General features: G+C 46.4%; 1 protein-coding gene across 5 annotated transcripts in view; it reads right to left on the reverse strand.

Annotated features, from left to right (window-relative positions):
• Patr-1 (Protein associated with topo II related - 1) overlaps nucleotides 1-15,761 on the reverse strand; it is a 265,261-nt gene that overhangs the window by 43,587 nt on the left and 205,913 nt on the right. For 4 of the 5 annotated variants that reach the window (XM_075673867.1, XM_075673866.1, XM_075673864.1 and 1 more), the window contains one exon: nucleotides 12,606-12,769. In XM_075673867.1, coding sequence (XP_075529982.1) covers nucleotides 12,606-12,769 — 164 coding nt within the window. Of the gene's footprint in view, nucleotides 1-1,499; nucleotides 1,533-12,605; nucleotides 12,770-15,761 lie in introns of those variants that run through there. The other variant, XM_075673869.1, reaches the window with a different exon arrangement.

A 15,761-nucleotide genomic window follows, 5' to 3' on the forward strand; every position in this document is an offset into this window, starting at 1 on the left:
TCTATTGGTCTGATACAAAATACATAGATCCAATGGGCGTCTTGCGCTGGAGTTTGAGGTATAGTAGCGGCGCGCGAAACATTATCAGGGTAGTACCAGCTTGGGTAGTATTGAGCCCTGGTTGTAGCGAAGCGCGCTTCTAGTCCGAGTTTTGCGTCAATTCGCGATTTTTTTTGCCCTGTTGCGAGTGCGAAAAAGCTCGTCACTTCTCACAGACTACGCCATCCACGCTTCGAGTTCGCCACAGCCTATAGTTAAACGAAAATGGACTCTACGTAAGACGTAATGCTGGAAGCAGAAGGAATCAGCGACGCCGATCCGGAGACACTTAGCTCATGAGCTGCAGCCTCGAAAAAGCGTCACCGTCGTTACTGCTGCATTGTAGGCTGCCATGAACAAGGCTTGAATCCCAACATCAGATTCTACCGTTTTCCTTCAAGGCCTCACGAAGCGGAGCATCAGGCGCCCTGGATAGCTGCAGTTCGTCGCGCTGGTTAAGCAAAACTTCGCGCCATACTGACTGCTTCACCTGTCTTGTAGCTTGCTTATCTACGTTCTAAAATTCGGTCTTGTGCATCTACAGTCTTGACAGCATACCGACATAGCAGCAGGCATGGTTGGTGATTCACGATTCAAGACCATTGAGCACGTTGAGGCAGCGCAGCAAGGTAGTATTGATTGCCGCACATAGACGTTTGAGCGCTGTCATTAAAAGCTACATCAAGCGAGTAGTGCATGAGCTCGCGCTGCAGCGCGATTCGCACGTACGTTACTGTGAGCTCATATGCATTGCATCAGTTATTTATCAGTTGCTAAAGGGACAGATGGCCGCTACTACAGTGCAGGCATAATTACTTGTCTAGCGACATGCAGTCAGCAAAGATTGCAGGAGGTCCGCCGTTTCGCGGCATGTCGAAAGATCGCTGCCGTCGCGGCGCGTACGATCGTGCGCTCGAGCAGCTTGTACATTGCAAGAGCGCTGCCGTCGCGACGCGTACCGTCGTGCGCACGAACAGTTCCGTACACATGACGTCTGCTTATCGCTGCTGTGAATTCATTTATAGCAAGCATTTCCTCGCATTTGTGCACCTGAATTTAGCAGCGTGCAAACATTACCTGAATTTCACCTTCGTATGCGACTCACTTCACTTGCGGTTGACACCGCGCTAAAACTTCGCAGTGTATTTCTTGAACGGCGTACACGTATGCGGCGTTGCATAATTTATTGACTTTATGCAGCGTGCCACCCTTGAAAAAATCTTCGGCACCCGATATTCGCCGCAAGCCGTGGTACAACAAAACCGACGGGTCCATATTGGAAACGTGCTTTCCGAAGCAGACGACCGAGCTTGGTACTCCTCAGTTCAGGACAGAGGGCGCTTTTTAGCACCATTTTCGCAGCGCCCCCTGGGAAATGCAAGAGCCCCATAGGAAAATGAACGAGTCCCATAGCAGAGCATACAGGCCTCATGGCGAAGTGTACAGGTTGCACGAAGATCTTTGTGAATCCTGTATCAAGGCAACATAACGTGCTGCAAAAAAAATAAAACAGGTCCAAATAAATAAACAAATATCGTATTTATTCGAATCTAGGCTGACAGTTTTTCCCAAATAATCATATACAATACTCTAGGGTTGCCTTAGATTCAAGGATTTAAAAAAACACACCTGTTTGTAACTTAAAATGATAAATAAGGTCCATAGCTAGCGCCATCTAGAAAAGTCAGTATCGCAGCCGCTACTAGCCGAGCCAGTAGCCAACTGAAGTACACAAGCGATGTGGTCGCTTTAACCTGTGTCCTATCGAAGCTGGTTCTATGGTATCCGTGTGCGGCGTGGCGTTGTTGTAACGGCCCCACTATAGTGCCGCTTTCAAATGAAAAGTTGTGCTAGCCGCAGAGGCATAGTAAGCCAGGCAGGACTTTAGAATCGATGAGAAAGATGTCCGTCGGTGGAAGGGACAACGGGAGACGCACGCAACGAGATGACAGCGATAAGGAAGATGAGCGCGCAATAACAGAGAGGAGCTGTTCACCAAGATTGCGCCCCGTTTCGACACATGCGATGCCGCGCTGTCTGCGCATGCAAGGGCGTGCGGTCTGGGCTACAATGATGAGGCTAACGGTGGTAATTACGTAGAGTGAGATCGGCATGTTAATATCAAATAAATGCTGTCGTCATTTTGTGAATGCTGTCTTCATTTTTTTTGTTCAGCCTACATGCGAAGCAATTTAAAAAATTTTTTCTGTCGTGGACATTCGGGGGTAGTCTTAGAATCGGGGCCGGCCTAGATTCGAGTAAGTACGGTAGGTCCCAACAGATGCAATAGAAGCAGTCATCATGATATGAACTCGTATTAGACGTACTGCTTGGCAAGAAACTGACCAATCAGATGCGACAAACATTGAAAATGAAGGCATACATGGCTTCAACAAAGCAATTATACGTTCCAAGCTGTATATTTGTCACACTGAGGATATTTAGGTACCATTTGTTGTTTTGCTACATTATTTTGTAGAGATCAGAGCTGGCTGCCAGCACGTCCGTAGGGGTAGTACAAATAGCGCTGTATATCAGCCACAATTCGTTATATAAATGGTGTCCTGTATGTGAGCTATTTGGCAAGACAGCAGCAGTAACCATGATCAGTAAAGTATGAGAGAGTTCGCCTAGAAAGCTTCGCTTTAAAATGAATTGATGCACCTTTGTAGAACCACAGCCGCAATAGACCACTAGCAGTTTCATTACTTTTTCTATTGACGTGTACACTCTCTTTCGCAGTAAAAGATGTGGAGGAGCTCCGGACCGACCCCAGGTCTGGAACATAAATTGGCTTTTTGCAGCCACATGACGCAGCACTAGAGCACTGCAAAGGCGTTTTATTTGTTTGTCTAAGGATAAATTAAGACCTAAGTGTCTGTGACATGTGAGAAATAGATGAATTGCATAAATGTGAAGAGTAACAAGGAAAGAAATTTTATTCTGTGGACTATTGAACCAATGGGCAGAAAGTATACAACAGTTAAATGTCACTGGCGCCTTCGTTAGTGCTTCGCTGAAAATGAACATTCCACTGTAAAGTTGTTTCTGTTGGGCACACGTTACAGCACTTTGTTCGTGTGAAATTGACTAAAAACTTGAGTGATTTTTTCTGGAAAAATATTCGCAGTGGGTTCTTCGTGGCTATTTGACGTATACACTCTTGTGTTCTTTTTGTTTACCTGGTTTCTTCCCCCATGTTCGTCTTTTCTTAGGCGCAACTCGTCCTAAAACATTGACCTATACACTCTGTCATTAAGAAGGTTTAGCTCAGGAGCTGCTACCTAAAGATGTGGCAACACAGAAAGTTTTCCCAACATTTAATGTACCAAATTCGCTGGTGTTTCTTGCATTTAATGAAAAGTTAAATACTGACCGTAGGAAATTTTTATTTAGGCTAGCAGTTTCTTTACAAAAATTGTCGAAAATGTTGAGGTGGAAAAAATTGGATGGAGAAAAAGAAAAATATAAATGCAAGTACCATGCGTTGTTCAACTCTGTAGTTTATTAAAAAATAAGGGCGTTGCAATGAGACATGGGCACCCTCACAAGGATGAGCTCTTATGAGGGCCTCCCTCACCATCATCTGCCCGCGCACTCACATGATGAGGTGAGGGTGAAGTGAGAAGTTGGTAAGGGTGAGGTGAGGGAAGGTGGACATTGTGAGGTGATGGCGAGGGAGGGTATGGTGACGGTGTGAGGTTGAATGTGGAAAAGGCGATTCATATTGTTAAAGTACAGAAAAGTCACTCGGAGCATATGCGTGGTGGGTTTAAAGTCTAAAGTTTTTATGTGTGCTGGCAGGAAGTCTCTAGCGCAGATGTATGTTGAAGCCCACATTTAACTGACCTAAGTTAAAAATGGCTGTTGATATTAGCTGTAGCTAAACCTATTGAAAGTTGCAGCCAGTGAAAGTGGCAACAAGAGCGGGAGGAGTGACAGAGATCTGTTGGCGTCACTCCGAGATTGTTATATTTTGTTCTTTCACTGATCACCACCAGTAAGCGCACTTTTATATCCAAAGTAAACGCTTTCGAATTTACCTTTTCTTGCGCTAATCAGATGGACAAAAAATTTTAGTTTGAAGATTTTCGAGCGCTGATAGCGCTTGTTGACTATGAACTAAGGAAACATCAAGATGAAGAAAAAAAAAACATATCGGTAATATAGCTAGAGCTTGTATACAGTACAACCAAAAACTTAAGCTCGCGCATGGCAACGACAGTTGAGCAACTTAATTTACACTAAACATTCAGCTTAAGTGCTTTAGCTCAACATTCACAATGCCGTACTGTTGCACCAATTCTCAAGAATAAGCAAAGCAAAGCAGTCGGTCGGTCGGTCGGTCGGCCGGCCGGTCAGCCAGCCAGCCAGTCTGTCAAGAACTTTATTGAAGTCCTGAGGAGTTTAAAGCCGTTGGAGATCCCACGCGGGGAACTCCTCCGGCCGAAACCGTAGGCGATGCCCAAGTCGGGACGGGAACGTGGTGACGCTCCGCCAGTTCTTGGGCCCTCTGGAAGGCCTTGCGTTGGAGTTTGAGGTCCGGGCTTTTGAGGGCTTCTTCCCATTCGGGCTCACTGGAGAGAGGGCCCTTTGGTAATGCAGTACATTGCCATAGCATGTGCGAGAGTGAGCAATAAAGTTCTGGGCAGTCTGGGCAATTTGCCGGGATTTCTGAGTTGTAGTGGCTTAGTAGGCCTCGTGACGGATACGAGACCGTTTGCAGCATTCGAAACGTGGCTGCCTGTACGCGTTCGAGTTTGGCGTGCGGGAGCGGGAATTTAGTTCTGAGTTTCCGATAGTGGGAGGCGATCTTTTGGTAAGTGAGCAGCGGGTCATTAAACTGAATGTCCAGAACCTCGGAGGCCGTGGGACCATTGCGGCGGGCAAGTTCTCGCGTACGGTCGTGGGCCGTTTCATTGAGGTTATCTTTTTGCAGGTGGATGTCTTTCCCCATGTGAGCGGGGAACTAGGAGAGGTACCGTTTGCTCTCTTTTGAGCTCGCTAGTAGTATACGTGCTGCTTCTTTAGATATGTTGCCGCATTCGTAGGCCCGAATTGCGGCACGCGAGTTCATGAAGACATAAGTAAATGTGGGGTCTTCCATGGCGATGGCTACGGCTATTTGTTCTGCTTTAGTGCTGGTGCTCGTTTTAACCGATGTGGATGATCGTAGAGTTGCGTTGCCGTCCACGACTGCTATTGCGAAAGTGGATGTGCTGCCGTACTGGGCCGCGTCCACAAATGCGGTGGTTTCACGATCTGCGTCGATGTGGTCAAGAATTGCACGGGCGTGGGCTTGGCGCCTACCCACGTTGTGTTGTGGGTGGACGTTTCTGGGAGATGGTGAGACTTTGTATTTGTCTCTAATTTTGCTCGGTAGGGTAATCGCGTGCTCGAGATAGGGAGAAGGGGAGACATTGGCTTCATTTAGGATTAGCCTACCGGCTTTGGACGAGGATAGGCGGAGTATTTGCGCCATAGTCTGAGCCTCGATCACTTCGTTGATGTTGTTGTGCATGCCTAGCTGGTCAACCTTTGCTGTACTTGCTCTTTGTGGAATGCCCAAGACCTGTTTGATGCTCTTGCGCATGAGTGTGTTTAGCTTTGTCTTTTATATTTTCGTCCAGTTGTGGGCAGAGGCGACATAATTAATGTGACTCATAAGGGACGCGTGGTATAGGCGCAGAAGGTTATCTTCACAGAGACCCTTCCTGCACCCCGAGACTCTGTGGATGAGTCTGATTATGTTTTCGGTTTTGGCAGTTAAGTGATTGATCATGTGTTCGTGGCATCCGGTGGCTTCGATTAGGAGCCCAAGAATGCGTATGTGGTTGACTCGCGGAATCTGTTGTCCGTCTCTTATTTGTAGTGCGATCGGAAGTTCGTTTAGAGGTGTTAGGTAGCGGACTCCTTGGCAAGACTTGCGAAATAGTAATAGTTCCAATTTCTTGGAGGATAGTTTCATTCTTGTGTTTAGTAGGTACCGTATTTACACGATTGTAAGTCGACCCCCCCATATCGCTTGACCAAAAAATAATAATAAGAGAGCATACCCGAGGGCGCATTCAACAACGAAAATTTATTAGTAGCTGACATGGTCACTGGACTACTCGTCTTCACTAGTACTGCCATCGTCATCGTTGCTGCGGTCCCACAGTGCGTCGTGGTCCAGCGAAATTTCAAATTTGGCAAACGACCGCACCAGGACATCTTGCAGAACAGCAGCCCACGGCAAATGCACCCAACCACACGCAGCCGTCAGGGAGGCTCTTTTGACAGGTCCGGTTGGCGTAATTTCGCAGTCTTCTGCCGCCAGCCACTCGTTGTACTCACGGCGGAGCAGAACCTTAAAATTAAGGCAAAGGTCCGGGCTTGTTTCATGACGTCGCACTTCAATGGCAGGGACCGATCACGCATTTCAGCGACGTACGCCGCAAGCTTAGCCTACAGCTCCGGAAAGCGTCCAGACTTCGGCACGTGGGAAATTTCTCACTTGCCGTCACAGGGTGAAAATTTCGCTTCGCTGCAGTCGCCACTCTCGCACCACCCGTTTAGAGACATCGAAATTGCGGCCCGCTGCGCAGTGATTTGTTTCTTCGGCGTAAAGGATGGCAGCCCTCTTGAACGCTGCTGTGAACGAGTGCCGAACGATTAGTGGGCCTGCAGCACTCATGACGACTGGAGAAGCGTAGAAGTAGCACGTAGCCGAAGTGGAGCGCCTCAAGAAGTTAGTCAAACCAATACCAATGCCTTTAAACAGAGAAAGAGAAACCCACGAGCAGTGTCTGCTCTTCCACGAACTACCGATACTCCCCGCAAGCGCCGCCGTTCTGAGGGTGCCGCCGCAAATGGGAACAGCGGCGCTTTTATCAACTATCGACACCCCCCCATGAGTGTTGCATGCACTGTAAGACTCTCAAAAATGTTGAAAAACCCTTCCGAAAAGCGAAAAAACACGCGGGATAGCGAAAAGATACGGGTAGGGCCATAGAGCAAACATAAAATTGTAACTACATTGTAGCTCTCGTTGGTATGGCTTTTTTTGGCGGGGCCATGTTTTGGTTTCGATTGTAAGTCGACCCCCCAACTTCAGACTTTCAAATTTTAAAAAAGGGGTCGACTTACAATCGTGTAAATACGGTACGCCGTTATTTCCGACGATATGTCTCATGATTCAGCTCATGCATGTTTGGCTCTGTCGAAAATCAAAGCACACCTCGAAGACAACGCGCCAATCTACACCAAGATAACACATGTGAGCGACGGGGCTCCCGCTCACTTCAAGAATAAATATCAGTTTCATGAGCTACAACGCAGTGAATGTCAAGAGACGAAATGGATGTTTTCGGCCACTGGACACGGCAAAAATGCTTGCAACGGCGTTGGTGGGCTTGTGAAACATCGAGCATCACACCACAACTTGCGGAAGCCTGCAAGTGAGGCCATACAAACAGCCAGCGGCTTCGTGGACGCAATTCAAGGAACGCTAAAGAATATCACCATTCTGGAGCTCCCACAGAGGGAGCTTGCAGACTTTCGCGAAATGAAGAAGGAAGAATGGAAAACGGCAAAGAAAGTGCCTGGAGTTCAGACACTCCACATGTGGAAGTACGTTCAATCAAATGAAGGCAGTGCATCCTACGTGGCCTCCACCGCTGCTTCGGAATGGAAGAGACTGTGATCTGGTTTGTGCTTTGGGCTGGACAATATACTGTGCGCATACCGAAGTCAACTGCTGCCATTTATTTCTTGTTACGATTTTCTGAATTGCAATCTCCACATAAAGCGGCATACCATTTGTAAATTGTGTCCCGATTAAAACTCCTGCTGATTAAAAACCTTGCAGATAAATTGTCCCCCTCAGAAGACGATGTTTTGTCTCCTGACAGTGCCCTGTAGAACCATTGAACACAGAGGTAAACAGATGCAGGTGCGGAAACGTCGGCTTCAGAAACACATTAATATTCATTTTTATATATAAAAACATTTCTAAGCACCGATAAATGATCTAATATTTTTAAAGGATCGATTACATACCAATGTAACTTGGGATGATAAATTAGGCAATACAAAAAACGTTTGACCGCCGCCAGCCAGTTCTTGAGGCATCAGGTGAAATCGCGAATTTATTCCCATTTTGACGCATCAAGAACACCGCTAACAAGCAAGTAGAAGCTCTACAAACATTGAGGATGGTCCGGATATTGTGGTAAATAAAATGTAACCAAGTTCAGTGAGTGCTAAAACAAATTTCTGACAGTTACTATTTCTAAGAGGCAGTAATAAGCAACTCTAGATAACAAAAACATGAACTCAGTTTTGTATTCATTTTTATACTTTAAAACAATATAATGCAATACCTTTTCGATACCTTAAAATTAACGATTATTGGGGATTATTCAGGCAAATTTTAATGAAATTCGACGATGATGTTTTTTTTTTAAATCGAAGTCAAAGTTGTCACTTTTTTGACGTTTTTGATCTTCGGCCAAATTTGAGGCCATAGTGAAAAATATCTGTCAAGTGTAAAACTACAAAACTTGCCTAAAGTTAGTAAATGTAGCTGGAAAATACTGAGAAAAAGATTAAGTGTGGAGATATTTACGCATCTTTCCCTGAGGCTGCCCTGAAAAGTGCCTTTTTTGCACCGAATAGCTCCGGAAGCGAAGTTTGCGATGTTTTATTTAGAAGATTGACACAGCGAAAAAATGTTTCTTTATTTGTTCGTATAGTAAATGTTGCAAAGAGGTAACGAAAAAATAATTATGTGCGGAAAAAATTTATTGTGCATGCAGTGAGGCTCCAAACTTGCAACTTTGCGAAGTGGCAAAAACGACGTTCTCCACTTCTTGTGACAAACGATTTTTTTCCGAGAAAACTACGAAGTTTCTTGCAAAACTAAGGTTCATTCCTTTGTGTGGACACATTTGCCCATCAGATATAAAAATTTCATTGAAAACAAAAAATGGTCATAGGACCTCGATTACCGTTCTTATCTGAACATGCCCATATATAGTGTCTGAAACTACGGTTGATTTCATAGGACAGAAAGGACCTAAGTTCTCAGTGCCTAGCGTTATTATGTCCAACACTTCAAAAAGCATTACAGCTAGCCGGACCTCTTGCAACTCTATAGTAAATCGTGCATAAGTGGCATTTTGTATGGTAAAGCTTCTTTGCGTACAATTCCAGCAGGGAGAACTTTTGCTTATGAGGCAAACCTTCATTTAGTACAGTGCTAGAAAGAAAGGACTGTGATTTATCCCAAACAGCCAAAAATGCACATGCGCCACAGAAAGAAAAGCTTTAGGGAAACATGGAATTCTGAGTTCTGCCAATCAGAAGAAACCACCTGGTCCAGCACCTGTGGCTCATTTGTTGCAGTCCGGTGGAGCCCCCTGCAACATGCTAACACACCTGTGCTCAGCTTACCTAGGTATTATTTTCTTATATCACTTTTTTTGTATGTTGTTGCGACGTTGGACTGCACAGAATTGCATAGCTGTTGAATATATCTAATGATTGTCTAACATGTTTGAAAGCATGCGTATCTCTTAGCCAGTACATGAAATGCAGCGACTGCAAAAAGTGTTACCGTATATAGCTGTGCAATAAACACCCTTTTTTTCCCAATATACAGAAGCAAATTGGGGGGTGCATTCATTATGTGGGGTAAATTTTATGAAGTCATTTTCCAAACAGCAAAAATTGAAAAGTAAGCCGGTTATGATTTGGAACATGCATAAGATAACTTATCTTTGCACTAAAAATAGATGTGTACCATTTGCAAACCATAACTTCACTCCGCATCGAAACCACCAGACCTGCCGTTCAGGTCGCTAGCTGCCTCATCCAGATTGTGGTTCTGCCATGGAATAAGGGACCACCAGCCGCGCGAAGTCGTCGCGGCCTAAGCCAATCGCACGTGGCAAGACTGAATGTGCACTCCCAACAGCCATCTCCGATCGCGCTTCAGCTCGTCATCGCAGCCACTTCCAGCTGTCTGCCGTTATTGCAAGCATCACGTTGAAGCGCGCACCTTTGACGTTTGCTACCAACCTACTTGCTGTTTTTCATTGAAACAATTCGTTGCTGTTTGCAATGACGCCGAATCCATCATTGTAATCCTCACCAATGGCTTTGGAGTGGGGGGAAGCGTGGCGCAATGTATAATGTCTGTTTCCGAAAATCAACTTCGCCCCAGTACAGCAGTCGTACGTAGTGAAGCATACCATAAGTTCGATGGGGCAGTTGTCACGGGACCCATGGTGTGTTTCCTTTAATTATACATACGTGCACCCGCCGTCTTTTATCACAGTACGAGAACTGATCCACCTAATAACTGACTAAGTTGTAAATATGTGTGAATAAATCTTGTGGAAGTTCCCCATCATATGTTAGCTCAGTGCACATGCGCCACTGCAGTTAAGTCCTCCATTCAATTAGCTTCCTTTAATTTGAACTTCTTTTATTTCGAACAAATTTTCGGGCCCCTTTGAGTTCAAATTATCGAGATTCGACTGTACGATGAACTTTTGTTCATGGTCCAGGAAAACAAGCCAGAAATTAAAGATATGAGGAAGAAAGTAGTTGATAACAAAGGCGAACTGAAAGCCAGAACCACTAGGATCGCTCAATTTAGGTTGGAAGTTCCAACAAGCATGTGACGCCCCCTCGGGCATAATTTTCATTCGCCCGCAAGGCTCAGTAGGCAACATTGGTCACAGCACCAATGAACACCGGCGTTCACAGCTGCTCGGCGGTCAGTCATCGTTCATCACCACCACTCTGCAGAGCGTCTGCCTAAAGGAGAGCACCCTGAGCCCTCCCTCGTTCACGAACCCAGGTGGATCATGACACTGGCGATGAGTAGCCATGGATCTACCCATGCTGACACGAGCGGCGAACACCGCCCCCCGTTGCTGCCGCCATGCCGCCGTACGGAAGGCTTGAGCTGTTCGAGGGAGATGGGTCCGCCTGACCAGTTTACGAGGAAAAAGTTCGCATGCTCTTCCGGGCAAACGGCACACCCGAGGCCAAACAGTGGGACATTTTCCAGGCCAGCTGCGGGACCCGCGTCTTCAGTCTCCTGCTCGACCTTCTCAAGCCAGCCACGCCGCGTGTTAAGATGCTGGGTGAGCTGCTTGCCATACTGCGCTCGCATTTCAACCCCGCACCGTTTACCCTAATGGAGCGTTTCCGCTTCAACAGCCGGAGCCACCAGGAAGTAGAGACCCTCGGGCAGTACGTTGCTGCGCTATGAGGGCTAGCGAGTGCCTGCATTTTCGAGGACCAACTGGAGTCGCTGCTCTGGGACCATTTCGTCTGCGGCATCAACAACCCTGCCGTGCAGACGCGACTCCTGGAGCTTCCTGACCCATCGCTGGACGATGGCGTGAAGGCAGCACTGGCAATGGAAGGTGCCACCAAGGACGCCATTGAAATTTCCCGTGTGACTGGCTCACCGTCGGCAGAAGCGGCGGTCAACAAGTTGGCCGCCAAGCAATGACAAGTTCTATCTGTCACCACTCCATCAGCAGGCGCGACCATTGCGGCGCTACAGCAGGTCTTCGCCGCCCAGGGGTCGCCGGACGTCATCGTGTCCGACAATGGTCCTGCTTTCGCCAGCACAGAGTACCTGGCCTTGCTGACGAACGGAATCCACCGGGTGGTGGTTCCGCCATACCACCCTGCTTCAAACGGTGCAGCCAAGTGGGTGGTGCAAACCATCAAGGACAAGCTCAAAAAGAGCCAGACTGGGGATTTCCGGATGCAGATTGCCCGGAAACTGTTTCAGTACCGGACCATGCCCCACAATGTCACAGGCCGTGCCCCCTGTGAGCTCCTGCTGGGTCGGATGGTCAAGACACCCTTGGACGTCTTGCATCCGGACCTCCGATCCACAGTGCTCCTGAAGCAGAAGCTGGCTGCTGACTGAGGGTGCCGTCCCGGGGCTTTGCCAGAGTTGGGAGCACCAGTTTTCACCAGGAACTTCCGTCCTGGCCCACCCTGGTCCGCCGGACAGGTGGTGTCTCCTGCCTGCGCCTCATCACTGCTCGTCCGCATATCAGATGGGGCCAGGTGGCACAGACACGCCGACCATGTTAGGGCCTCGCCTCGGTACCTGGCCAGCACCCTCGACTGCCACTTTGGAGTTCCAGCCCGCAGGAGGACAAATGGCAACACCAGTCGCTTCCAGCGGAGCACCGCCAACCTCGGAGGCGGCAAGCATTGCCAGTGGGGCAGCATCCGTTGGGCCGGTGTCAAGTCCGGCACCACTCACAAGGCTGACCACTGCGGGCTGAGCAAGGCTGGCGCATAGCCATAAAACGTCCATAAAATATAGCCTTCGCAGCACAATTTTGCACCTGCCATACGGATTGCACTAAAGTGGAGATTTGACACCTTTTGTTTTTAGGCAAACGCTGGCTGTGGACAGTAAAGATCAGCCTCAGATAACGATCCATATGAGTATACATTATTTCTTATGATTGAAGAAATTAAGTTAGTGGCATTGTGAAATATACAGAATAAATAATACTGTAGTTTCTTTGTTGACATACCTTTTCTATGTCAAGTAGAAGTTGGCGGAACCACAACAAGTGACGATCTGGAGGGACCTTACGGTCTTCATCTTCAGAGAGCCGTTGGACACCCATGTCAAGGATTTTCCGTGGGTAGTTGACGCTCACCACTTGTAACTTTCCCAGTGACCGCTCAAACTGGACTGTATGCAGCAAGAGGAAGTGTACTGTCATTCACAAAATACTGAGACCTGTTTTTCTTTAATTCAATTCACTGGATAATTAAGTTCTTGTAGTCCAGGTGTAAGCCAACTGTATTACAGTTAGAGATGTCTTAAGGGGGGCATGACATGGTCACCCAACACTTTGCAGTTTACCACGAGAAATGGTAGTAGAGGGTATATTACGGCTATACATGTGTAAAAACTGGACAGTAAAAGCACATTTCTGTCCAATATATGAGCTAGAACTCGCTGGTTCTCAGCCCCACCCTCCGGCGCTGACCGCCATACTGCCACGCCATGTGTGACGTCGTGTGCTGCATGGACTGGGCCATCGTCTGCTACAAGATTCGCCACTGCACAACGTAAGGTTGGAGCATAGTTATCAAATGGCCGTAAGTTTAAAGGCACTAAACACAGTGTCGGCGAAGATTTTTTTAAGGCTGTGCAGAATGCTCGCAGGCACCTTGTTGCTTTTGTGAAAGCAAAATCTCCTCACTTTTCATTGCATAACAAAACATTGCACATGGGTACTAAATGCTACATATTTTACGAGACATCACAGACCGTCAAAGAAGCAGCATAGCAATCACATTATCCTACGAATCTAAGAACTCGCCCTGACACCCCACGTAATAATCTCTTTTTCAGTAATTTTCACGAACATGCGTAGCTTTCTACCGAAGCGTGAACACATGTCAAACTTTGTTATCATCCGCCAGTAACTTGCTGATACTAAGAGAAACATGGCTTACAAATGAAATCAGTGAAGCAGAAGTACTGGCCGATCTTCCCAACTTTTGATGTTTATCGATGCGATCGGAGAGACGCATGTGGCGGGAGTGTTCTGACTGCCATGAACCGACAATTGCCATGCACACAAGTTAACATTGACAGCAACTTGAAAACACCGTGCTTAAAATGTCAATGTTCCCCACAAATAGTACTTTTGGTTGTTTGTTACAGACTATCACCATCAACTGGATTTTTCTAATCTCTTAAACAACATATCAAATGAAATTACTTCAATGCACCCCAATGCTATTATTCTCCTTTTTGGGAACTAACTTTCCCGGCATGAACTCATGCAATGGCACTGCTTTACTAACAAATCAAACTGAGCCGAGCCACTTTATAGAAGTGTGTTTAAATTAGAATTTAACACAGCTAGTACTGGAGCCAATCAGTGTCTCAGGGACCTCTGCCAACATTTTAGATCTTATACTAACTAGACATCCTGAACGCTTAACATCCTATTAATGAAAACTTAGAGCGCTAAAAACACGAAAGACATAGAGAAAGAAACACACACCACACTCTCTAAGTCTCTCGTGTTTTTAGCTCTAAGTTTTTATTAAATAAATATGCGTTACCAACTAGCCCACCTATCCGTCCTTTACTTAACATCCCTTACATATCTCCATGAGATTAGTGATCACAAAGTTATTTATGGTGCTTTAACTTTCCCTCTCCGGCCACGCGACATGCATGAGAAGACAATTTGTTTATATGACAAAGGTCTATAACAAACTATAAGGTTTTAAATACTGACCTAAATGCATTTTTTTCTACCTTTGTAGATTAATTTTATAACCATTTGATTTATGATAACTGGCTGTTGTTTAAAAACAAACTATGTGAACTAAAGAATAAATTTATTTCTAGGATAACCATTCACTCCAATCGACAAAAACCATGGTTTAAGAGATCCTTAACATGACTAGAAAAAAAAATTGCCTCTACTGCCATGCTAAAGTTGAGGCAAGATCACATGCGTGGAAGAAATATTACGCTGCTGAAGCTGCATACTTAATTGAAATTCGCGATGCCAAGCAAACCTTTTTTCACTATGACCTGCCAAATATTTTACTTACTAATCCAAGAAAAAATCTGGCAGGTGATAAACCTCGAAAAAGCAGGTGTAAGTACTCTTACGAACGAGCTGCATAAATCGGGGACAGATTTATTCTGCACTAACATGTTCAACGCCTTTTCTTCAGTGTTCATCAGTGAAATGGGGGCACTTTGTCCTCCGCCAACCACAAATATACAATGCAACATGTCAGCCATCACATTCACAGCACGTGGGCTTTTATCTGTAATAGAAAATATTAATTTGTCTTCATCATCTGGCATTGATGATTTAACTATAAACTACTAAGAAACACAAAACATATTTCTGCAGCGTTTCTCTCTCTATTATTTTCATAGTTGCTTTCCACAGGCATGACCACGCCAGAGGAGTGGAAAATGGGGAATGTTATTCCAGTCCACAAATCAGGTAACAAAAATTCTCCCCTAAATTACCACCTCATCTCACTGACAAGTGTTCCCTGCAAGATCATGGAGCATGTAATCTACTCTCATATTGCCACATCCTATATGGTCACTGCGGGTATGTGCCAGGCGATGAGAACGACGCTGAAGTAGTGCGTAAGTGGAAAAACAGAGACGACACCGACGTCGCGTTGACTGCTCTGATAAAGTGCTTCCATACGTCCTCTACGCCGGCTTTCCCGTCTTCTACTAGGCTGCGACACTGGTGCAGGTGCGGGGTAGGATTGCCTCATGCTCGGCACCCCTTCGCGGAGCCATACCTCGAAAACGGAATCACCTTCGTTCGTCGAAACTCCTGTTCACCGGTACAGTCGCCGCCTGCTAGGCCTGATGCCCGAGTTCAACCATTTGCAGGACCCCGCTGGAACGCGTCTACCTACTTCCGCCATGGCTACTGCAACTCCATCGCAGGTGACGCTGCAGAATCCTAAGATACCAGAAAGCTTCCATGGCGACGCTTTTGAAGATGTCCAAGATTGGCTTGACCAATTTGAGCGTGTCGCCAGTTATAATGACTGGGGCTCCCAACAAAAGCTGTCTAATGTCTACTTCGCGCTTCAAGACAGCGCGCGGACGTGGTTTGTGAACCGGGAGCAAAGTTTGACCACATGGGATGCCTTCCGCACCCAGCTGCTAG

Source organism: Dermacentor variabilis, chromosome 11 (genome assembly GCF_050947875.1).
Source record: "Dermacentor variabilis isolate Ectoservices chromosome 11, ASM5094787v1, whole genome shotgun sequence".
Taxonomy (NCBI): domain Eukaryota; kingdom Metazoa; phylum Arthropoda; class Arachnida; order Ixodida; family Ixodidae; genus Dermacentor; species Dermacentor variabilis.